Here is a 25,964-nt window from a genome sequence, read left to right as displayed (position 1 = left end):
TAAAGATGCTTTCCTTCTTCCATTGTATACCTTTAGCTCCCTTGTCAAAAATTAGGTGCTCATAGGTTTGTGGGTTAATATCCGGGTCTTCTATTCGATTCCAAAGGTCGATTTCTCTGTTCTTATGCCAATACCAAGCTGTTTTCAATACTGTAGCTCTGTAATAGAGTTTGAAGTCAGGGATGGTAATGCCTCCTGAAGTTCCTTTATTGTATACGATTGTTTTGCCATATAAACTTGATTATTGTTCTCTCAAGGTCTGTGAAGAAGTTTGATGGGATTTTAATGGGGATTGCATTGAATCTATAAATTGCTTTTGGTAGAATTGCCATTTTTACTATGTTGATTCTCCCAATCCAAGAGCAGGGGAGGTCTTTCCATTTTCTGGTATCCTCCTCAATTTCTTTCTTCAAAGACTTAAAGTTCTTGTCAAATAGGTCTTTCACTTCCTTGTTTAGAGTAACCCCAAGATATTTTATGCTATTTTTGACTATCGTGAAAGGTGATGTTTCTCTGATTTCCCTCTCTGCTTCTTTATCCTTTGTGTATAGGAGGGCCACTGATTTTTTGGAGTTGATCTTGTATCCTGCCACATTACTAAAGGTGTTTATCAGCTGTAGGAGTTCTTTGGTAGAGTTTTGGGGTCACTTATGTACACTATCATATCATCTGCAAATAACGAAAGTTTAACTTCATCCTTTCCAATTCGAATTCCCTTGATCTCCTTATGTTGTCTTATTGCTATTGCTAGAACTTCAAGCACTATATTGAAGAGGTATGGAGAGAGTGGACAGCCTTGTCGTGTTCCTGATTTTAGTGGAAAGGCTTTGAGTTTCTCTCCATTCAATTTGATGTTAGCTGTCGGCTTGCTGTATATTGCTTTTATTATATTTAGGTATGATCCTTGTATCCCCAGTCTCTCCAACACCTTTATCATAAATGGGTGTTGAATTTTGTCAAATGCTTTTTCAGCATCCAATGAGATGATCATATGGTTTTTTTCTTTCAGTTTATTTATATGATGCATTACATTGGTAGATTTGCGTATGTTGAACCAGCCCTGCGTCTCTGGGATGAAGCCTACTTGATCATAATGAATAATTTTTCTAATGTGTTCCTGGATTCGGTTTGCCAGGATTTTATTGAGAATTTTTGCGTTGATGTTCATGAGTGAGATTGGCCTGTAATTCTCTTTCCTGGTTGTGTCTTTATGTGGTTTTGGTATTAAGGTAACTGTAGCTTCATAAAAGGAGTTTGGCAATGACTCTTCTTTTTCTATATTATGGAATACATTAAGGAGTATAGGAATTAGCTCTTCCTGGAAGTTCTGGTAGAATTCTGCATTGAAACCATCTGGTCCTGGGCTTTTTTTGGCAGGGAGATTTCTGACTAACAGATCTATTTAGATTGTTCACCTGTTCTTGGTTCAACTTTGGTATATGGTACTTATCTAAAAAAATGTCCATTTCTTTTACATTTTCCAACTTTGTGGCATATAAACTTTCATAGTAAGATCTTATGATTCTCTGAATTTCCTCTGTGTCTGTGGTTATGTCCCCCTTTTCATTTCTGATCCTATTAATTTGCATGTGCTCTCTCTGCCGTTTGATTAGTTTGGATAGGGGTTTGTTGATCTTGTTGATTTTCTCCAAGAACCAGCTTTTTGATTCATTGATTCTTTGGATTGTTTTCTCTGTTTCTATTTTGTTGATTTCAGCCCTCAGTTTGATTATTTCCAGTCTTCTACTCCTCCTGGGTGAATCAGCTTCTTTTTTTTCGAGAGCTTTCAAGTGTGCTGTTAGGTCTCCAATGTGTGCTTTCTCCGGTTTCTTTAATTGGGCACTTATTGCTATGAACTTTCCTCTTAGCACTGCTTTCATAGTGTCCCATAGGTTTGAGTATGTTGTGTCTTTGTTTTCTTTAAATTCAAGAATGACTTTAATTTCTTTCTTAATTTCGTCCCTGACCCAGGGGTGATTTAGTAGGTGACTGTTCAACTTCCATGAGTTTGTTGACTTCCTGGGGGTAGCATTGTTGTTGAATTCTAATTTTAATCCATGGTGATCTGACAAGACACAGGTGGTTACTAATATTTTTTTGTATCTGTGGAAGTTTGCTTTGTTACCGAGTATATGGTCAATCTTCGAGAAGGTTCCATAAACTGCAGAGAAGAAGGTATATTCTTTCCTATTTGGGTGGAGTGTTCTATAGATGTCTGTTAAGTCCATTTGATTCAATACCTCCAATAAATCTCTTCATTCTCTGTTTGGTTTCTGTCTGATTGACCTGTCCATTGGTGAGAGAGGAGTGTTGAAGTCTCCTACTACTAGCGTGTGTGGTTTGATGATTGCCTTGAGTTCTAGAAGAGTTTCTTTTACATATGTGGGTGCCTTTACATTAGGGGCATAGATATTCAGGGTTGAGAGTTCTTCCTGATGAGTTGTTCCTGTTATGAGTATGAAATGTCCATCTCCATCTCTTCTGATTGATTTTAGTTTGAAGTCGATTTTGTTAGATATTAGAATGGTCACACCCGCTTGTTTCTTAGGTCCATTTGCTTGGAAAACCTTTTCCCAACCCTTTACTCTGAGTAGGTGTCTGTCTTTGTGGTTGAGGTGTGTTTCTTGTAAACAGCAGAATGTTGGATCCTGTTTTTGTAACCAATCTCTAAGTCTGTGCCTCTTTATAGGTGAATTGAGTCCATTGATATTAAGAGATATTAATGACCATTGGTTGTTGACTCCAGTCATTTTTTTGGGGGGTAATAGAGTGTATGTGTTTTCCTTCTTTGAATTGTGCTACTGAAGGGTCGCTAGATGTCTGAATTATTGTAGTCAGTGTTGGCAATGTTGGATTCCTTGGGATGTAATTTTCCTTCTAGTATTCTCTGTAAGGCTGGATTAGTAGTTACGTATTGTTTAAATTTGTTTTTATCCTGGAATATTTTGTTTTCTCCGTTGATAGTGAGCGAAAGCTTGGCTGGGTAAAGTAGTCTGGGCTTGCATCCATGGTCCCTTAATTTCTGCAGTATCTCTATCCAGGACCTTCTGGCTTTCATGGTTTCTATAGAGAAGTCTGGTGTAAGTCTGATAGGTTTACCTTTATAGGTTATTTGACCTTTTTCCTTTGCAGCTCTTAATATCCTTTCTTTAATCTGACTGCTTTGTGTTTTGATTATTATATGGCGAGGGGATGTTTTTTTCTGATCCAATCTATTCGGTGTTCTGTATGCTTTTTGCACCTTCTTAGGAATATCCCTCTTTAGGATGGGAAAGTTTTCTTCTATAATTTTGTTGAATATATTTTCTGGACCTTTGATCTGCAATTCTTCTCCTTCTTCTACTCCTATTACTCTTAGATTTGGTTTTTTTATTATGTCCCATATTTCCTGAATGTTTTGTGATGAGAATTTGTTGGATTTGCTGTTTTCTTTGGTCAGGGCGTTTATTTTCTCTATGGTGTCTTCATAATCTGAGATTCGTTCTTCTATCTCTTGTATTCTATTGGTTAAGCTTGATTCTGTAGTCTCCGTTCGTTTACCTAGATTTTCCATATCCAGCCGGCCCTCGGATTGTGTTTTCCTCACTGCCTCCATTTCAGTTTTCAATTCTTGAACTGATTCCATTACCTGTTTGATTGCTTTTTCTTGGTTTCCCAGGGTATCATTTACGAATTTACTCATTTCTTCAAACTTTTTGTTATATTTCTCTTCCATTTCTTTACTCATTTCTTCCATCTTTTTGTTATATTTGTCTTCTATTTCTTTAAATGAGTTATTCATACCCTGTTTAAGAGACTCTATTGCTTTCATAATGACACTGTTTTCCACTTCTTCCGGAATAGGGCGTTCAAGTCCTTCTGTCGTAAGATCGCTGGGATCTGGTGTTTTCATGTTGTTTTTCAGATTGTTGGAGGAATTTTTGCCTTGGCGCCTGCCCATCTCTTCCTTCAGATGCTCTCCAATGGCTCTTCCCTCTGCTGGGTCTTCTTCTACTGGATTAGTGTCCCTTGCTATCCAGGAATCACTTTGCCTGCAGTCTTATCTTGCTGCAGGCAGGCTATTAGAACAAAGGGACTTCCTTCCCTTTGCACTCACCACCTGTCCTGACCCGCGGTGCCCACCCCTAGTAGGAGAGATGGATTAGCTGGGGGAAGCTGCCCCTTTGGAGCAGCCAGGGAGATAAGGATGGCAGGAATACCATGTGTACCTAACCGGACTTGTATGGCGGTCAACACACTCACCCCTCCACAGGATCAGAGCCCCTCGCTGGTCAGAAGACTCCCTGCCTGTGGTCTTAGCTTGCTGCAGGCCGGCTATCAGAACAAAGGGACTCCCGTCCCTTTGCACTCACCGCCTGCCCCGGGCCGTGGTGCCCACCCCCTCCACAGGATCAGAGCCCCTCGCTGGTCAGAAGACTCCCTGCCTGCCCTCAAGGGTATTTTTACAACAAATGAATCCGCTTTCCATTGCTTCATTCCAGTCACTTTGTGTGTGTTGCCTGAGGCTAGTATAATAAGGTATGGACATTTTTCTGACTTGGAAGGAAAGTTCATCATCTCATCCACAATTCTGGGGCTAGAAGCTCAAAATCAAGATGGTTCCAGTGAAGGTTCCTTCTGGAATGTCTTAGGGAGACTGAATGTGTGTTTGGGGAAGAACATATTTTAAACCACAGCAACATGCAGACTTGATACTTTTCCTCATTGGAGGGCCCCCTTTGCCATATTTTCTCCCCCCAGTGAGTTTTTTTTAAAGACTTTAACCAACAGAAGACATTGCTGGTAAAATATCTAACAGGTACCTAACAAATGGCTCCTTGGAGTGAAGTTTTTACAAGACAAAAGACTGAAATGATTACAAAGAATCACCAGAAGTGAGCAGAGCAGTATACACTCAGTCTCCCTTCCATGTACAAGGTGATTGAAACAGTGACTTATGACCTTGCTTTGTTAACCTACCTGGAAAATGCTTTCAATACACAGATGGGCTATGCTGACATTTCAGATGTTTTAAGCATATTTAAAAACCATCTAAAAGACATACCCTTACATCTAGAAGTACAAGAATGGAAGATCAATCCACAGAAGGTGCAAGGACAAGTCACAGCCCAAATATTCTTGGGCAGTTTATACTTTAGTTAGGCATGATAACCTAAGTTACTGAAAAGGAATCACAAAACCTTTTACCTAAAATTGGAAGAAAGCTTCAGGTATTCCCATGGCTATTCTAAAATTGTCACATTCTAGTTTGTTCAAATTGTCTGTCTTCTCTAGAATTTGATAAGGAGGGACATGTAGGATTAGGGCAAAAAAAAAACCTCATGAGGATTTGCACACACTGAAACCCTGTACAGATATGCTAAACATCTATGTGTCCCATTGTCTCAGTGTCCCTTCCTCTTAGAAGTCACCAGAACTCAGAAGTGGGTAGCTGGGAGGCTATAGCAAAACACACCAGCACACAGTTCCACTGAGGCTGTGGTCAATTAAGTTTGTACTCACTGCTAGCACATAAGTTGCCATCAACAGTACCCACACCCCAACTGTTATATTCAGGCACTGCCCTGGGGTTTCTATTGCTGTGATAAAATTCTATGACAGAAAGAAAAAATGAAAGGGTTTATTTGGAGGAATGCTTCTTACTAGCTTCCTCCCCATGGCTTGTTTCTTATAACATCTATAATCAACAACCTAGGGTTGGCATTGCCCACCGTCAGATGGGGCCTTCAACACCAATCATCAACCAAAGACATCTTCTCAGACTTGCCCTCAGGCCAAACTGTGCAGGTCTTCCCAAATGACTTCAGTTTGTGTCAAGTTAACATAAAATAGTCATTCCAGGTGTCCACAAATTTTGGTAGGGTTGTCAGTTCACAGACTCGGATGTACAGAACAGGGCTGATGACAACCAAGATCAACGATATTTTGGCCTATGTTACAGCCCAAAGGTTGGCCAGGAAGAAAGCATTGTTAAAGAAGTAGCTGAACAGGCTAAAGAAATGATTCAGGGTAGAAGTACTCATTGCTTTTGGTTCCCAGCACTCATGTCAGGAGTCTCATCTATCACCATATAATCAGAATCCCTAGCGCCCTCCACAAGCCCCCACACTCAAGTGTACAAACACACAAAAAACACATACATATATTCAGAAATTAAAAACAATGCAAACGAAAAAAACAAAAAGCAGCCAAATACTTTAAGGTCAGAGGAAACCATGCATATGTGAAAAGGGAACTCACTGAGATCATCAGAGAGTCAATTGACAATCCCAGTGGCAGATGAAGGGTCCAAGAATGAGAATATAAAAATGTACATTCCAAAAATAAGAATATATAAATAAATAAAATATTCTAAGTCTAGGAAAATTAGAACAGACTGTCAGCAGCTTTCTCAGAGACTTAAGGATTTACCATCAACAGAGGGTTATTCTGCTTTACAACCCACAGCTCTATTTACAAGGCCAAAGCATCTGTCTCCAAACTGAGAGCCTAACACCCACGGCCATCCTTGGTTAATACGGATATGAATAAAAGGCAGATATGAGTTAAGTTTTAGGAGGTAGGTATATGACTTCTGAGTTACGCATTACCCCTGCTATGTGAAACTGGCAGCATCAAAGGGGAGAACACAAGGCTTCAGTAAATACTACCTGGAAGTACCAAGGAAGACAATAAATTAAGTACAAACACTAGTTTAGCTGAACACTCTGTTAATGAAGATTATAAAATAAGGCAATCTGTATCTGAGTTTTACCTCAAAATTGCAAAAATTCCTTTATTCAGACCTAATTCCTGGTGCCCTAATATGAAAAGATAAGTTCAGAAACTGGTCTTTGCCACAGCCTTACAGAATTCATCTCTGACTGTGCCCCATGGAGATTTATTTTATTTTTCCTGGAATCTGGTCTCTGGAATAAACTTTGGTTCTTGTTTATTAGACTTTGGTGGTCTGTCCCCATCTGTGCACAACCCCCCTGGACACAACATTAGACATGTTGTTAACCAAGGAGGTCCTCAAAACCCCACATACCATAAAGGCTACTTGCACTGCTATGTGATGTAAACCAGAAGTAACAGCAACACCGTTTGTTGAAACTACCACAAGGTTTGGTTTAGTGACAGGGAGAGATGTAGTTGGAGATAGAGTGATATTGTGCTGGACTTTCCCTATTTGCTGAGTGAGTGGCATTCACTGTGTCAGGACTGCTCATGTCATGTGCAGGAGGAGATTTGTCATCAACCATTCTTTTTGGCTGCTGACATTATGTACGACAGTACCAGAATTACAGGCAAGACAGCCTATTGTTGCATAGAGGCCCAACTCTCCCGAATAAGACCAACATTTTCTGATTAGATTTCAGGTCGGTCCTATAAAACACTATAGCAGGGAATTCACATCTGGTAATATATAATCCAGGACAAAAATTTGTAGTTAGAAAGATTATAGACCCTAGTGTTGAGTCTTTTGTCATTTTGATTAATGGTTTGATGTGCCTATCAAGCTGCCTTCTCAACATTTGTGCTTTTGCTATTGCTGTCATTTGCTGCTTGTCCTGAAAGAAAACTTGATTTTTGCAGTAGATGGTGTGCTTCAGTCACACTCAATCACTGACATCGTTCTTAAGAACAAGTCACTGTGGCTGTACCATACACAGGAATTCTTATCACTAACTCTAAGGCTGAGAATATCACAGAAAGAGGGTGGAGAGAAAACAAGAGCCATCAAAGAAATGGAATGTAACAGTTCCTCTAAATAAAAACATTGTCTTATTGAAGAAGCTGCTGAGGTTCAGTACGTAAACAACCTTACAAGTCCCGGGGGTGCCGAATCAAGAGTCACAAAAGCCTTCCTCAAGCTTTATGGACCAGCTAAGCTTCCTGGAGGAGATTCTCCAACCTGAAGAGCTTCCTGTATGTCTAGCAGAGAGCTCTAAGGCTATAACATTCATGTTGAGGCTGACTTTCTGGTGATATAGCAACATTAGAATCATCATAGTTGACGGGACATTAGTCCATTTCAGCATGTGGCACTGGCAGATCTTGTCATTCTCCAGAATTCTCACTGCCTCGCTAAAAAATGTTGGGTTACATTTCTCAAACTAGTCACCAAGGTCTATTCCCTTACTGGCCACTTTGTCCTCCTAAGGTCTAGCTATCAAAGTATCAAAGTCCAGCAATCAAAGGTCCTCCTTGGTTCACCCAATTAACAGGCCCCATCAGAATATATCACCACCTCATTCAGCCCATTCTAACACAGACCTTACCTTTTTCTCTTTTTAAAAATGACACCTGCAAGGTCATTTGCTACTGTTTATCCTTGCGTCAGAGAGCAGCAACTCTAACTTTTCTTCCTGACTCTACAAAGGAAGGCACTTGAAACCAAAACAGGTTTAGGATGTGGTTTTTGTCAAACTTGGAACCCACAGGTAGCTTCCCTGTGCTGGGATCTCCTTCTTTAGCTCCTGTAAAAAACCCTGACAAACTCATTGACTCCACAAGTTGGACATGAATGGAACCATTATTTTATCTACTACTGATCCTGACAAATATATATGTGTCTTGTCTCCCCAGGAAGACTATCACACAACATTTTTCTAATGGTTTTTCATTTTAAGTGCTTAATTTTCCCTTAAATTTATCATGCTAAACTTAATGAGAAGACTTGGTAAGAATTTAAATACAACAGTCTGTCCTTAGTTTTGTTTTTTTGGTTTTTGACACTGGGTTTCTCTGTGTAACAGTCTTGGCTGTCCTGGAGCTTACTATGTAGACCAGGCTGCCTTCAAACTCACTAAGATCCACCTGCCTCTGCCTCTGAAATGCTGTCTTTGAAGGTGCGCACTACCACAACTGGCTATAGTTCTGCTTTTACTTTATGCGGCTTGATACTGTTGTTTGTGGTCCCAAAAGAGTTAAAAATAATCTCAAATATTTATTCATTTATTGCTCTATTTATTTATTTATAGAACCTTCTAGACTAGTTTAATATGGATATCAGAAGAAATTTCTCTTGTTTAATCAGTGAGTTAATATAATTCAATGAAAAATCATTTATTTACAATCATTCAGATAGAGACAACACACTTAAGTCCCCAGTCTAGAGTAATTTAAAGTTGTTAAGTAAAAATGATAAGAAAAGGGCAGCTCTGCTGGCACAAGAAACACAATTAGGTCAAAACAAACCAAATCAAAATGCCCATCATTTTATTAAGAGTGCATAGCGGGAGACAGAAAAGCAGGGGTCCACGCAGACCCGAAAACCACATGTTTCTCCTCTGGGGGCTTACTTAAATACCCTGACCCAGGGGAAGGTCAGGACTTGGAGTCCGTGCTGGGATTTGGAGTTCAGATCAATACAACTCCAGGCCTGGGGCTGGGATGGTTGTCAGGGGCTGGGGGATATGTTGCCAACTTAACATTCCAGAGTCTTTGGATATAGGGGTGACAGAAAATTGAAGTGATGGTTATGACAAACATTTTGGCTCTCTTTGAAAAAGGGCATAGACTCAAGTCTGGCTACTTCCTGAGAGCATAGGGCGATGTGGGGAGGCGAGAGCTGGGTCTTGGTGGATACACTTTAGTGGGTGGTGTGGCTGGAAAGGCATCCTGTCAGCTGTCCTCCCAGAGATGTCAGGCATTTGTTTCTTGAGGGAGATAAGAAGGCAGGTGTCTAGGAGAAAAAAATATTGTTAGTACAGGGGCTCTATGAAATGGGGCTAGCCATGGTATAAGACATATTAGCAGATGAAACCAGATTTTAGTTGGCAGGTGTCCATGATCCAGAAAAGCTGGTGTCAATGGTGAAGTCCCAGGAAAGAGGTGCTTTTGATGTTGTCCTGGGAGCATTTTGTAGGTTGGTCTCGGCTTATGCAGTAGGAGTAACCTGAAAAATATGCTTAAAACTGGCTGGGGTTAGTGTAGTAGTAAAACAATTGAATGAATTGGAAACCCTGGATTTTACCAGACCTGACTTTGGTGTAGCGATGGAACTTTTTCAGGAACCTGTAAGAGAACTGGTAGAAAGCTATTAGAGGACATTGGGAACTTTGAACCTCTGAAGGTTGACACTTGTTAATCCTGGACTACGAAGCCTGTTAAAGAACAGTTACCTTGAGTTGTCAAATGCCTTTAGACAGATCTGGGAGGAATAGATGAGCAAAAAACAAGAGAGCTATTGGCCAGCAGGCAATCCCAAGTCCTCTCCTGGTCCTTGGAGAACATCAGGCTTAGAAGCAGTATTTGCCATTAGCTGTTGAGTGCGAGAGATCCAGAGCTTTTTGCCTGTGAGGGGAAGAATGTCTTACCTGGCTTGGCAGATAAGCTGATCAATTCCCCGAGAAAAGGCCTATTTTGCCTTTGCGTGGGTGCTTTGCAAACCCAGATGAAGCATGAAGACACAGGTGTTCATCTTCTAGGAGGAGATGCGGCAGAAGCTGGCATGTCTCTGTGTTAAAAGCTCTTTTTAAATGAAATGCCATGATCTCAGGTCTGTAAAGGCATTTGACAACCAGGTACCATTATCTGGTACTTTAAACTGGGCATATAAACTAAAATTTTAAAGCTGTTGTATTCTGGAAGCACAGATAAACACAAAACTCGAACTTACATTATGAAAACACAGTTATATATTTATATAAACACATATTGTGGCCACATTATTCTAACAGAGAAACAGGACAGACTTAGAGACCTGTGTCAGCTGACTAGGCATTGGAAGAGAGAACAGAAACATAAAGACGAAACACGTTTGTAGAGTTTAGAGTGGAAGGGTGGCAGGGGGGAGAAGCAGATTTGTCAGCAGGGAAGGGCAGGGGGGACCAGGGAAACAGCTATGGAGTAAGCGCCCGGCGTGTGCTGGGGTCCAGATAACTAATGGGTAACTTAAGGCTGAGCGCCAGGCCTGTGCTGGGCCCAGAAGCTGATGGGCAAATGCGGCTCCACAAACCGCCAGCACATGGGCAAGTGTGCTCCAGGAACTGGTCATGCAGCATTTTAAATGGGGAGTTTGCCTATTTTTGGGGCACAGTGTGGTGCATGGCTTCAGGCACAGGAGATGTACAGGGGCAGAGCACCCTGGAGGCCACAGAGGGGCAGAAGTCCGGGCTGTATAAAGAGAGGTCGGCAAATTAAGACAGAGAGAGACAAAAGTAGGGGTGGGACTAAGCGCGTGGACAGAGAACGAACACACAGAGATGCAAGTGGAGTCAGGACAAAGCATGTGGATGCCAATGAAAAGAGAAAAAAATGGCGGAAGGAGAGGGCAGAAGCACCAAACTTGCACAAAGCAGACATGGAGTGTAATTTGCTTTGAGTTAGATTGTTATAATTTTCTTTTTTGAGATAGGGTTTCTCTGTAGCTTTGGAGCCTATCCTGAAACTAGTTCTTGTAGACCAGGCAGGGCTCAAACTCACAGAGATCCACCTGCCTCTGCCTCCCTAGTGCTGGGATTAAAGGTGTGTACCACTACCGGCTAGATTGTTATAATTAAAAAAGGTTTTAAGTACCTGCTTAAGGGCATTTGACTTTGACTAGTAATTACAAGAAACCCACTTTAAATGCATGCCTCTGACACGGGCCTGTCCAAATGCATCCACCAGAGTGGTGGCACCGAATCAATCGAAATATAATCTAGATGGGGTACACGAGAAGTTGGGAGGGAATGTCTTCCAGCACCCAAATCCCATCTCATCAGGAGGTCCTGCCCCTGCCACCTGTCGGACCTTCGACATGCCCATGACTCCAACAAAGGCCTGAAAAAACGAACGGGTCACCCCAAAAACCTACCCGCATGCTGTTTAAAAGGAAAACTCACCAAGAGAAGCTGAACATGCCTGGTGGAGTGCATGTACAGAAAGGTACTTTTTCCAGCATGGTCCTGGACCCCAGGGCCCTGGGGTCTGGACCCTGCATGGAAAAACTAAGGCCCCTCGGTGAATATTCCATGTGTTAAGTAAAAATAATATGAAAAGGGCAGCTCCACTGGCACAAGAAATCCAATTAGGTCAAATAAAATCAAATCAAAATGCCCATCATTTTATTAAGAATGATGTTCTCGGGTGGCCGAGTGCATTGTGGGAAGACAGGACAGTGGGGAGCCCATGCAGACCTGCAAACCATGTGTTTATCCTATGGGAGCCCACTTAAATACTTTGTGGGAGTGGTCCTGACCCCTCTCTGACATGACATGACCTGGCATGCTGGGATTTGGGGTCCAGACCAATAAAACTTCCAGGCCAGGGAGTCTGGGATGAATGCCAGGGGCTAGGGGCTATGTTCCCATCTTAACAAAAGTAACCACTTAAAAATCTCAGTTTTGTAAATTTGATTTCAATTTCCCAAGATACAAAATACTATTGATGTCTTTATTAGGTTGTTAAAAACACAATTCTATTGTATATTCATAACTTATAGGCTCAAATAATTGCATTTGAAATAAGACATAATCTATTATAATTACATTCACAGGAAGCAGCTAAGGATGTGCTCATATAGTCAAGATTTCTAAGTAATAGCATATGTGTTAACTGGTTCATTAGAACATTTTTTTATGTGTAATGGTTTATTTAACAAGCACACTATCATAATTTTTATAAAACATCTCTCTGTTGTTCTCTGATACAGTACACCTGAGCACAGGTTGCCCTTCCTCTACTCCACCATATTCTTTCCCCACCTCCTCTGTTCACTCTGCATCCCTTCTTCCTGTCTCTCCCCAGAAAAGAGCAGGCCTCCCTGGAGATCCCAACAAGACACAAGACCAGCAACAACTCTCACTCTGTGGGACAAACCCAAGGAGGAAAAGAGTCCCCAGAGCAGGCAGAGTGTCAGAATCACCCACATGCTCGTTTTCAGCAGCACTCCCCAAAGACTAAGTCAACAACATATCAGATATGCGGAGGACCAGTCACAAACCCATGCAGGATCTCTGTGAGCCTCCATGAGCACTGTTTAGCTGATGCCTCACCTGTGCTATCCTGGTGTCTTCAGACCCTCTGCCTCCAATTCATCCTGATCTTACCTGGGATTCTCTGATCTCTGAGTGTAGGGCTTGGATGGAAACCTCCAAATTGGGTCTTTTCTTTTTTCTGTAGATCTCTGTATCTTCTCCCATCAGCTTCCAGTGGCAGTCTGGTTGATCACCACTGAACTAAGCACTTTTAATACAGTAGGACATCATTTGAAATCATTGAGTTTTGTCAGCCTTGTTTGGTTATTCATCATTGCACCAGGTAGGACAGATTGGAGGTCAAAGGTTTAGTGGCTGGGTTGGTATTCCAGTCCCAACCTGGAAGCCTTTTCTGGTTACAAAAGATGAATAGTTCAGGCTCCATTATCCTCTATTACTAGCAGTACTCCCTAGGAACAACCTCAGAATGAACAGAATAATCCCCATTTAAAAATAGGAGCTATTGTTCTCATCATTTAAGAAGATTTGTGATATGAGAGTATGAGCCTAGTTTTTTTTTCAAGACATGGTTTCTCTACATAACCCTGGTTATCCTGGAATTCATTCTATAGATCAGGCTGGCCTCGAACTCACAGAAATCCTCCTACCTCTGCCTCCCAAGTGCTGGGATTAAAGGTGTGTGCCACCACCACCCAGACACTTAGTCTTATTGTAACTTGTTTTAGCATGTTTGTTGACATCTCTGGGAGGCCTGCACTTTTATTGAAGGGAAATAAAGGAGTCGATCTGAGGGAGGGAGGACATGGAGGGGTGACTGGGAGGAATAGAGGGAGGGCAAACTTCAGTCAGATGTAATGTATGAGAGAAGAATAAATAATAAAAAAATCTAATTTAATTGCAAAAAAGAATTTTCATAATCACATTTTACAGTCACAGTTTTGTTGATCTTGAAGAGGATAGGTATTTAAATTTTATCCTAAGACAATTCAATGACATTAATTGAAATAAGTTAATAAAAGTATTACAAGGAATAGAGTTTTGCTTTAGCTGTCATATCTGGGTGTTGTTTCTTCTTGTGATGCTAATGAAAACAGTATTATCTACTTTAAACACACTGCATAGTGGTCATGATCTTAATAGATCATGTAAAATCTTAATTTAAAACCTTTAACATGTTAAACAGTGCAAGACACCACAGAAATTAAATAAAAATAAAACCTTAGTTTAATAAAGCTAACACTCCAACTTATGAAAAGCAACTAAAGAAAAGCTTATATACTGGTAGGATGGGCCACAATTTAATCCCATCACTGGGAAGGCAGACGCTGTCTGATCTCTGAGTTTGAAGCCAACCTGGTCTAGAGATTGAGTTTCAGGACAGTCAAGCTTAGGCAATGAAGTAAATAAAGCTGGAGAAAATGTAATTTGGACAAGTGGATCATGTTCCAGCTCCAGTAAGCTGCTGAACTTGGCAGCTTAGGTCATGTGATTCTGACTTTAGAGTTAAGGAAAGAAGAAATGGGTTTTGAATTTTGCCTCCATGCCTTAAGGAAGCTGCTGAGACCAGACGTGTGTTGGGGTGTCCTTGAATTGAGGCCTAGTTGAAAGGCAAGTGTGTACAACTGTGAAGCTGAAACATGGCTGGACTTGGAGAACCCGATGTTAGAGATGCCAGAGTCCTGGGATCCCTGCTGAGGAGAGCTGTTAACAGGAGTGGAAGCAGCGCAAGTGAAAGGAATGTGTTGCACTCAACAAAGCTGAACCGATTGGAAGATCTGAAGAGCTTTTTGATATCAGGAATGGAGATGCAGTGTTTAGAGTTTGCCAGGCTGGTTTTCAGGCTTGCTTTGTTCCAATATTTCCTTACTATGATCCCTTGCCTACATTCTAGCATGTTAATGTACATCCTGTGCCATTAGATGTTGGAAGTATGTGATATGTTTTTATTTTTATTTTATACTGATTACATTTGCGAAACTGTATGAATCTCAGAAGAGACTATGAACTTTGTACTTTAAAAGAATTTTGAGACTGTGATAGACTATGGGTACTTTTGAAGTCAGATTAAATTTTGCCTCATATTTTTACAAGTTTATGGGAGCCAGGGTGTGGAATGTAGTTGTTTGAATGTAATTCTGGGGGAATAATTGGGAATTATTCCCTATAGTCTCATAGGGAGTGGCACTTTTAGGAGCAGTGGTTTAGTTAGAGTGAGTAGGTATAGTAGGTAGGACCTTATTAGAGGAAATGTGTCTGTGTGGAGTCGGTTTTGCTCAGGATACCACTGAGTGTCTCAGGCTCCTTCCTGTAGCCTGCAAGATGTAGAACTCTCAGCTACTCCTCTAGCATCATGTCTTCCTGCCCTTTCCTATGCTCCCTGATATAAAATGTAATGGAGTGAACCTCTGAAAATGTAAATGAGCCCCCTCAATTAAATCTTTCCTTATAAGAGATGCTGTAGTCACAGTGTCTATTTACAACAACAAAAACCCTACCTAAGGCAACTATGCATGAGAATGTCTATTGTGCCATGGACATGCTAGGTAGCTAGAGATGCTAGGGATGTAATGTGTGTAAGGATTCTTGCTGGCGACTAGTGGAACAAGTCTGGGAAAAAGGCCAGGTGTACTGAGGAAGTTATAACTAAAAAAATTCTGCCTCTGTCCTTTGGAGTTCACTTCATGTAATCATATTCCCCAGTTGCTGGACCTGGAGATACAATCTTCGGTATTTTCCCAATTGTATTTTATCTTGCTTTCTTCAAGAGTTTCTTTGCTATTACCTAAAGTTTTCATTAAAAATGCTGTTTGATATGTGACATTTTAGTATAAAGACTCAATATTCTTATTGATTTTGCAAAGAATCAAAGCTTTGAGGCTCAGAAAAACTTCCAACTTTTGCACATTTTTGGAGTTATTAACCAAATGGGGACCCTTCAAGCTGCACTATCTGCAGTTCACATCATGAGAAATTCATGAGCCTTATGTATGGGATGTTTGGTTTATTTGTGAACTGTCTCCCAGAGGATGATGAAGCAATATTTTTCCTCAAAATAGAGGGGTCATTTCTGAAAAGCTGTGAGGTCTTTAAAAACTGAAGAATGCTCTGTACAGAAGATCACTAAAACTGTCTTTTGAAGATTATTCCCAATCCTTAGTTTAAGAATTTCTCAGCTTATAGGTCTAACATAAGTATTTGCCACCTCACAGTCTAACCACTTCCACTGATTTACTACACCATGCCTTTCTCTTTCAGACGGACTCAAACGCTCTAAAATGATGCCAAACCATCCTTTGCTTGTCAAATGGTGTTCGTCACATGACTTAAAGAACCAATGCAGTATCAGAGAACACACAAACTTCCATAGTTAGTTTCCTTTTTTCCTTCTGTTCTTGCCACCAATGAAAGAATGAATTCTGCTCTGCAAAACTTGTTTAAAATAAATTCTCAGCATAGCTTAGATCTGAGGCTTACTCATCTTAAAAACAAATAATGCCATATCACATATAAGTTTTCATTTATAACATTGGTAGTAGAAAGAAAATTCCTGCGTGTATATTTACACCAAACTGCAAATGATGACTTAGAATTATTTTCCAATGCAGTTGTCTAATTGAAGCACTGCTCACCTACGTAAAGAAGCTATGACTGCACCGTCATGGACCCTCTAATTACTGTATGACTGCATTAGTAACTGGAAGAGCTAAAGGAAACTACAGGAATCAAGGAGAATCAAACAGCTGTGAACTAATAACTAAATTAAATTTATTCAATAACTTTGGACAAGAAAAATGTTGTCTTCTAAAAATAGTCATACTACAAAACACATAAACTTATATACATATTTACATATATACATATGTACATAAACTATTTACATAAAAGGAAGGAAAACATAAAATAAACACCAAAGATAAAATATTAATATAACATAATCAAATAAAAGATAAAATAAACACATGAAAATAAACACTGAAGATAAAGTACTAGTATAATAAACAGCAACATAATAAAACCAAATAAACAATTGGAAATAACACTGATGATTATGTAATATAATATATTATATAATATAATATATAGTATATATAATATGATATAATATATGCTGAAACATAAACACGTGGCTTTTCTTGAAGCAATTATTGTGGAAGGCACAGATTTTCTCCTGCGTTATCTTGTTGAAGATGGTCAGAGAAGTTGTCAGGCAATTGTGGCAGGCTTGTCCAAGTCCAGGATGAGAATAATCCATTCAAAATGCTCAGTGATCTTGTCTGCTTTATAAACTATATACCATGCAAAGTGCTAGTTAGAGCATTCATAAATTTGTTCCTACAGCATGTGTGTCAATAAATTTGTTTTGTAAGATCTACCTTACATCTATAATGAACGTTTTGTTTAATAATTATCAGTTTCTTTCATGTTCCTCACAAGACCTACATACACAGTGACGGCTGTGAACCTTAATGCTAACACCAAATTCTAATCTTAAATATTCTCTAAATATATAAACTGAAGCCTATTCATGAAATTCAACCTAACCTTAAACTCTAAACAGGATCCTAACTGTAGTATGTAAAAGCAGAAAGGAAAACCTGAAGGAATACCTTTTCTTATTAAGAATGAAAACTGTGTTTTAGAAACTCATTTATATGCTTATTATATTTACAACACCTTGCTATTCCATTTCTAAAGAATTTATTCTCTCACCTCTACCAGACACACCGCCACATTTTCCTCCTTTATGTCCAGCATTTGAAACTGCCTATATTCTTTACCTCCCAACTTTCTCTCTTCTGTCATTTTTTCCTAATATTGCTGAACTCTTAAAATGTGGCCAAAACATACAAGCACACACATTGTCTATAACTATATAATATATGTATTCCATCTATAAATCTGTGTGTATGATTTATGATACTCTTGACTTATTCTATTGTTGATTAATGAGATAAACATTCCATTGATAGTTAACTCTTTTTTCCTTCATGATGTACTAGAATATTAATATTCCTGAGCTAGAAGATTGAGCATGTGTTTTAGATAAACCTTCTTACCATTCCTTTTAAAACAGAATATAACTCTTACCATCCCCCTTCGGTGTTTTCTCTTCTATTTCTTGTGGTGGGGAGAAGAGCTCAATTTTTTGGTGAAACATGAACAAAAACAAGCTCTTAGAGCATCAATCTGAAAGAGATTGTGTATAAAGGAACTTATAGACTGAAAATTTAAACAACATCATGAAGTATATCAACCATCCCATCCAACTGATATGGGCAACTGTGGTGATTGCATATTTTAAGTATATTCACAATCTCAGAATTTTGTAAGGATTAAGTATTTAGGCTCCAGTGTATAGTCTACTAGAACTCCTTCACTAAGGGAGATTGTCTGGATTTTAGGCTCAATTCTACCTCTGCTTTTGCAGAAACTCCAGAACCAGATGTAAGATCCTGGCTTCTCCTTAGGTCCACATAAGATACCTGTGAACTTTGTCTTGGGGCCTGGTCTGAAAGTTCTCCTAAAACATCATAGGACCCAGGGATTTTCCTTCAGGATCCCCGGCAGCATGACCTCCCAAACTAAGTGAAGAGCCCTGCCTTCTAGAGATTAGGCTCACTGATGACATTGGGCAACCTCCTCAAAATTGAGTCGCTCTCATTTTTCACTGCTTTTGATCACTCCTGCAGGTGGTGAGGTTTCACGGGCCAGACATCACCTGTATTGACAGAGGAACCCTGCTCAAGGCTTAGAGAGAGGCAGACTCTCAGAATAAGGACAAGGTTAGCACTTGTATCTCTCAAAATTGGTGGAACCGAGGAAAAAATCATTCCAACCCCACCAAGAATTAAGCTCTCCTGATGATTTTAAATGTGTCCATTGAAATGAGTGTCTTTTAGAAAGGGGAAGGAGGAAGAAAAATCCAACTAACAATCTAAACCATCTTCTGAAAAATTACTCATCACATAATAAAAACCTATAAAGAGAATAATCTCAATGAACTTCAGGACACAGAGTTCAAGTGATTAATTGTGATTATATTCAAGCAGTCCTGAAATAATCAAAAGCAGGACTGAAAATAATAAAATAGAAATTAAAACATGTCACTTCTGACTCTGGCACTATGAGTGAGGGTGAACTGGCCCTCCTCCTTGCTATAGGCTGCATAGGATGAGCTAGCCTAGAGAGTCCCAGAGAATAGTATAGTATAGAGTATATACCATTGGGATTGAAGGAGTAAGTAGTGAAACGCCTTTCAACCAAAAACTAGTAGAAGGATGAAATTCTAAAGAATTGCTGAATTCTACAGAATGCCAAGAAAAATTAACACCATTGCTACTCACATAATTTCATGAAGTAGAAAACCAAAAGAGGTTTTCTAAATTCTTTTTCTGAAGCCAGTAATACCTTGAATCCCAAACTAGATAAAGGCTCCAGACAAAGAGAATTAAAACCACAGACCTCTTTTCATGATGAACATAGATACAAAACTTATATATCTGATATTGACAAACTGGGTCTGTGGAGATGGCCCAGCATTTACAAGAACTGCCTATTCTTTCAAAGAACCCAGGTTTAATTTCCAGCATCCATTTGACATCTCACAACTGTCTCTAACTCCAGTTCCAAAGAATTTGATACTCTCTTCTGGCTTCTGAGTGAATCAAGCACATATGCCGTGGATAAGAATACATGTAGACATTAAAAAACGAAACTGGCAAAGTCAGTTTAAGATCACAACAGAAAGATTACTCATTATGACCATTTTTGTATCAAACAAGAATTCAGGAAAAGACAAATGTACATAAATCAATAAAATCATATATTACATAAGTAGAATGAAAGAATTCACATGATCATCTCAGTATATGCACTAATGACCACTAAGACAGTTGAACATTTGAACCTTAATGATAAAAATTATAGAGAAGCAAGGTATGGACAGAGAAAATAGCACAATTATAGAAGCAATAAACAACAAGTCTATGCCCTACATCTACTTAAATGGAGAAAAAATTGGATACAAAAGCAGAATTCATCCTTCTTCTGCATACAAGAAACACATCTCCACCTCAAAGACAAACATTGTCTCAGAGTAAAGGGTTGGAACAAATATATCAATCAAATGAACCTAAGAAACAAGCAGGTGTAGCTATCCAAATATCTAACAAAATAAACTTCAAGCTAAAATCCATCAAAAGAGATAAAGTAGGCCATTTCATAATAGTTACAGGAACAATCCATCAAGAGGAAATCACAATACTGAACATCTATACCCCAAATACAAGGGCACCCTCATATGTAAAAGAAACACATCTAAAGCTTAAATCATACATTAAACCACACACACTAATAGTATGAGACTTCAACACTCCCCCCTCACTACTGGACAGGTCAGTCAGACAAAAAATGAACAGAGAAATGAGAGATTTAACAGATGCTATGACTCATACGGACTTAACAGACATCTATAGACTATTCCATAAAACATAAAAGAATAAAGTTTCTTATCAGCACCTTATGGAACCTTCTTTTAAATTAATCACATATTTGGAAACAAAAATTCAACATATACAAAAAAATTGGAATAACCCCATGTATCTTATCACATCACCAATGGCTTAAAACTAGAATTCAACAGCAACACTAATTCCAGAAGGCCCACATACAGATGAGAAATAAACAATGTTCACCTGCATCATCAATGGGTCAAGGAAGAAATAAAGGCAGAGATTAAAGACTTCCTAAAATTCAATGAAAATGACAACACAACATACCCAAATTTATGGGACACAAAACAGTCTTAAGAGAAAAGTTCATAGCACTAAATGCCTACATAAAGAAACTGGAAAAATCTCACACTAGTCAATTAAGAGAACATTTGAAAGCTTTAGAACAAAAAGAAGCAAACTCACCTAAGAGAACTAGATGGCAGGAAATTATCAAATTGAGAGCTGAAATCAACAAAATAGAAACAAAGAAAACAATACAAAGAATCAATGAGACAATGAGTTGGTTCTTTGAGAAAATCAACAAAATAGACAAACCTTTATCCAAACTAACCAAAAGGAAGAGAAAGAATATCCAAATGAACAAAACCAGAAATGAAAAAGGGGGGCATAACAACAGACACAAAGGAAATATAGAAAATCATCAGGTCATTTTGAAAACCTTTAGTCCACAAAATTGGAAAACTTAAAGAAAATGGACAATTTTCTGGATAAATATCACTTGCCAAAATTCAATCAAGACCAGATAAGAAAATTAAACAGATCTATAACTGATGAAGAAATAGAAAGAGTCATCAAAAGCCTCCCAACCAAAAAAGCCTTGGACCAGATGGTTTCAGCTCAGAATTCTACAAGACTTCCAAAGAACTAATACTAACACTACTCAAATTATTTCGCATAATAGTAGCAGAAGGAACAATGCTAAATTCTTTTAATGAGGCTACAATTACCCTGAATCCCAAACCACAGAAAGACTTTACTAACAAAGAGAATTACAGACCAATCTCACTCATGAACATTGATGCAAAAATACTACATAAAATACTGGCAAATCGAATCCAAGAACACATGAGAACCATCATCCACCATGATCAAGTCGGATTCATCTTAGAGATGCAGGGATGGTTTAACATACAAAAATCTGTCAACATAATTCACCATATAAACAAACTGAAAAGTAAAAACCACATGATCATCTCATTAGATGCTGAAAAACTTTCAACAAAATACAACATCCCTTCATGATAAAGGTCTTGGAGAGTCCAGCGATACAAGGAACATACCTAAACAGCATAAAGGCAATATACAGAAAGCCAACAGCCAGCATCAAAATGAATGGAGAGAAACTCTGAGCGATTCCACTGAAATCAGGAACAAGACAAGGTTGTCCACTCTTTCCATATCTATTCAATATAGTTCTTGAGGTTTTAGATAAAGCCATAAGACAATAAAAGGTGATCAAGGGAATAGTAATCAGAAAAGAAGTTAAACTCTCACTGTTTGCTGATGATAAGATAGTTTACATAAGCAATCCCAAAAACTCTACCAAGGAACTTCTACAACTCAGAAACGCTTTAAGTAATGTAGCAGGACACAAGATTAAGTAAAAAAAATTCAGAAGTCCTCCTGTACATAGATGATAAAAGGGCTGGAGAGAAATTTGAGGCTTCACAATAGCCTCAAATAGCATAAAATATCTCGGAGTAACTCTAACCAAACAAGTGGAAGGCTTGTATGACAAGAACTTTAAATACTTGATGAAAGAAAATTGAAGAAACTCATGTGTTTAGGTACATTAAAAATGAAGCAATTACACTTATCAGACATTTGCTTACTATACACCAAGGAAAAATATGTCATGGGATTCTAAGAATATTTTATAATTAGTAAGTGATTAAATACTGTCATTTTAATACTAAATTATTGATATATTGACTGTATAAGGTGGTTTAAAATATATCATGTAGGCCTGTGGCAATATTATTGAAGTAAATAATAGGAAATGAGAAATTGAAATTGAAATTTTACATACAAATTCTTGATTTTCTTCAATCTTATCAAGACTTTCTTCTTTTTCCATTTCATATTCCTGTATTTCTTCAACTAGTTCTCCTGAGAAATCTGTATCTTTTACATAAAAATATGAAACAATTAGGCAAAATAATACTCAATAAAAAGAAATAGTTTTAAAAAAGGAATTATTTAAAGTTAACTATTTTATTTTTTATATGTTATTCCCATTAACCACATAGATTATGGTTATATTTATATCCTCAGGAAATCTTGTCATTGTAGAAATATTAACATTTTATAGGTACTATATATTGGCTAGTTTTGAGTCATACTTGCTTTATATAATTTGTTAGAGAACTCATAAATGACATATATGCTTACATCCACTATGAAGATAATGGAGGAAAATAACACGCTCATCATGTACACTTTTCTTGCCTTGTAAGAGTAACTTTAAATAACTCAGTGATCACTTCATCAAAATTATACTTAGTTTTCCAAACATTTTTCTGTGAACAGGATTACATACTTACGGTCTACACTGAAAACTTGCTCTTTTATGACACATTTTAGCATATGGAGTCATTCTGTACTATACACCTTATTTTTCCAAGAAAAATGAGCATTGCTATCTTTTTGGCTAACTTAATTCAAGATAATGCTTAAACCCTTCTTTGTCACTTCATCTGAAACCCATTTTATTACAGGTGTATCCATTTTTCTCCTTGACATGCAGGAAATATATTTAAGATTATCCTTAGATCAAAAGATTTCATTTGATTTTGTTTTTTATTTCCCTTTAATTTCTTAGTGTGATTCCCAACAGGCTTTGACATTAGCTTTTGAAAGTCGGATACTCCAGACATGGTTTCTTTAGAGATATAATGCCTGTTCTGATGCAGATAGATTGAGTTCAGACAACAGAGTACAGAGAAATGAAAAGAATGAAAAAACAAACAAGATATGCATATAAGTTATGAGATTTTTCTTTTCTATTTTTTTAAAAAGACTAGTCAAGTGCAGTAGTGAGAAGGGGGGAAAGTATAGAACAGGAGTTCAATCTGTAACTAACTGTAAACAATCAATTGAGATAACTCACTACCTTCAGACCAGTCAATTATGGGATTTTTCAATGACTACTCTGTCATATGACAGTGTGCCTTAATTTATTGAAATAGATTATAGATATGATTTAAAAATATCGGTAATTTTGCCTGTCAATCAATTTCAATGCACTACAGCTGTGATATATATTATGCTTTTCCAGCCAGATAGTTTATTTTAAGTGTGAATTCTGAGACCCATGTATCCAGAAATCATATTCAAACACTGGGGAAGACTTATTAGTCTCATGATTGACTTCTGTAAGTCACTAAAGCAAAGAGAATACATACTTGAAAATTTAAGTGATTGAACCTGATTATTAAATATTGCTACCATATTTCGGAGGCTACTCATTTGTTCCCAGTCACTCAGACCCAAAATAATTATACAGAAATTATATTAATTAAATCACTGCTTGGCTTTTTAACTTTTGCATGTTTCTAGTTAACCCTTACATCTTAACTTAACTCATTTCTATTAATCTGTTATTGCCACGTGGTTGTGCTCTACTGGAAAGGTTCCGGCCAGTGTCCGGCATCTGTCTCCTGTGGCAACTGTATGGCATCTCTCTGAGTCTGCCTACTTTCTCCAAGTATTCATTTAGTTTTGCTGCCTAGCTCCATTCTCCACATCACAAAGTTCAAAGAAGCTGCTTTATTCATTAACCAATAAAAGCAACATATATACAGAAGGGATACCCACATCAAAGACATGCTTACATTTACAAATAATTCATACTGTCCTTTTGAATATTTTGAAGCACATATGCTACCAGTGAAATGACATTGCTTATGTCAAATCCAACTGTCACTATCATCAAGATATAGTTGGTATTATTAAGACTATGTGCACTTGAAATGTATTAAAATGCGTTGCTCAGAAGAATGTGACTCATGAAATTTACCTCCTTGCAATTGCTGTGGTTCAGTCTTGGGTATGGAGATTTGATGAACATAATCTCGCAGCTAAAAGAATTTTGAAATGAAATATTTAATCAATATTTTGGACTTCAATCAACATATAATTATTCAATATAAATATTAAATGAAATTTACCTCTGGATGCAGACATTTGTAGGCCCACACTGAAAGGAAAAGAATATCTAATCAATATCATATTTAATGGGAACTCCAAAACTGTCTCTATGAAGGATTTGAAGGCAATGAGTTCTCATTCTTTTAAAATAACACCTATTATTTTACTGTTTATGACAGCTGTTGACAGGAATTAAACACAGCTCTCATACAGGGTGCTGACCAAACATGATGGCTGCATGAGGAAGAATGCACATAGACCTTTATTTCTTATTCAACTGCAAATGAATCAAAGGTCTCAGAATAAGACAAGATACCCTGAATATGCCAGAAGGGAAAGTGTGGAATAGGCTTGAAGTCACTTGTACAGGAAATGACTTTAGAAGAGACCACCTGTAGCAAAGACCCACATTTAATAAGTGGAACCCCATGAAACTGAAGCCTTCTTTAAGGCAGGATATGTATATAAGGAATAGGATTCTCAGTGACTGCTCCACCATATCATAGTGCTTTTTTATTGCCTTGGAAATGATGAAGCATACATGGGCAGTTGTCTTTTGGGGTTTTATGGTCTAAGTTGATGAGGATGACTGACCAAGTCTCTTCCTCAAAAGGACCTAAGATTTCATTGCAGATGGTTGTGAGCCTCCACGTGATTGTTGGTATTTGAACTCAGGACCTTTGGAAGACCAGAAAGTGCTCTTCACTGCTGAACCATACTTTCAGGGATCAAATGATAGTGTAGGCTGTGTTAAATTACATAGATTTGATATATGATTTATAAATATGTTTTTACTCCTTGTAAAAATTGCAATGCACTATAGATGAAGGTAAGGTGGGCATTCTGAGTTCTAGAAAAAGAAAAAAACTGATTTTCTTTTCTGAAGATGTGGTATATTGTAGGATGTTTAGGATTAAATAAAATCACTTAGCTCAAATATGTGTCCTTTGGAAACTTTGGATATAGGTTTGCATTCTGAGAAGCAGATATCAAGAAGTCATGTTCAAATATTAGAGAAGTATCATTATTCTTCTGATTGACTTGTATAAGTCACTAATAAACAGAGAGGTTGTACACTGGGAAGGTGAAGGCATTTAAACATTTGTAAATATTTTATAAGACATTGTGAATAGTTTGAGGCATGAATGCCACTAGTGTAATGGCATTGCCTAGGAGAAACCCTACCATCGTTAACATCAAGATCTAATTGTTATCAGGATGACTATATGCAGTGGAAATATACTAAAATACAATGATCAAGAGAGTGTGACTTACAAAACTTACCCGGTTGAGATTGCTGTGGTTCAGTCTCAGGTTTGGAGATTTGATGATTATAATCCCTCAGCTGAATGAATTTTGAAATGACATATTTATTTAATGTTTTAGACTTCAC

The 25,964-nt window shown here is 38.1% G+C and overlaps 1 protein-coding gene and 1 long non-coding RNA gene across 2 annotated transcripts in view; both read right to left on the bottom strand.

The window, feature by feature from the left end:
• Positions 1-9,182: 9,182 nt before the first annotated feature.
• On the bottom strand, positions 9,183-18,188 carry LOC148118238 (uncharacterized). The gene is made up of 2 exons (XR_015736401.1): positions 17,997-18,188; positions 9,183-17,194 (listed from the first exon to the last, which is right to left on the bottom strand). It is a non-coding gene; the product is annotated as an uncharacterized LOC148118238 (long non-coding RNA).
• A 2,874-nt stretch (positions 18,189-21,062) lies between these two features.
• The window catches only part of LOC148118237 (uncharacterized), a 56,272-nt gene continuing 51,370 nt past the window's right edge, over positions 21,063-25,964 (bottom strand). Inside the window, exons 12-16 of the mRNA XM_087901367.1 lie at positions 25,856-25,916; positions 24,592-24,620; positions 24,441-24,501; positions 22,452-22,546; positions 21,063-21,080 (exon numbers count right to left, since the gene is read on the bottom strand). Of these exons, the coding sequence (XP_087757493.1) occupies positions 21,063-21,080; positions 22,452-22,546; positions 24,441-24,501; positions 24,592-24,620; positions 25,856-25,916 (264 nt within the window). The remainder of the gene's footprint in view (positions 21,081-22,451; positions 22,547-24,440; positions 24,502-24,591; positions 24,621-25,855; positions 25,917-25,964) is intronic.

Source organism: Myodes glareolus, chromosome 24 (genome assembly GCF_982192425.1).
Source record: "Myodes glareolus chromosome 24, mMyoGla1.1, whole genome shotgun sequence".
Classification (NCBI taxonomy): Eukaryota; Metazoa; Chordata; class Mammalia; order Rodentia; family Cricetidae; genus Myodes; species Myodes glareolus.
This window is presented reverse-complemented; position numbering and strand designations above follow the sequence as displayed.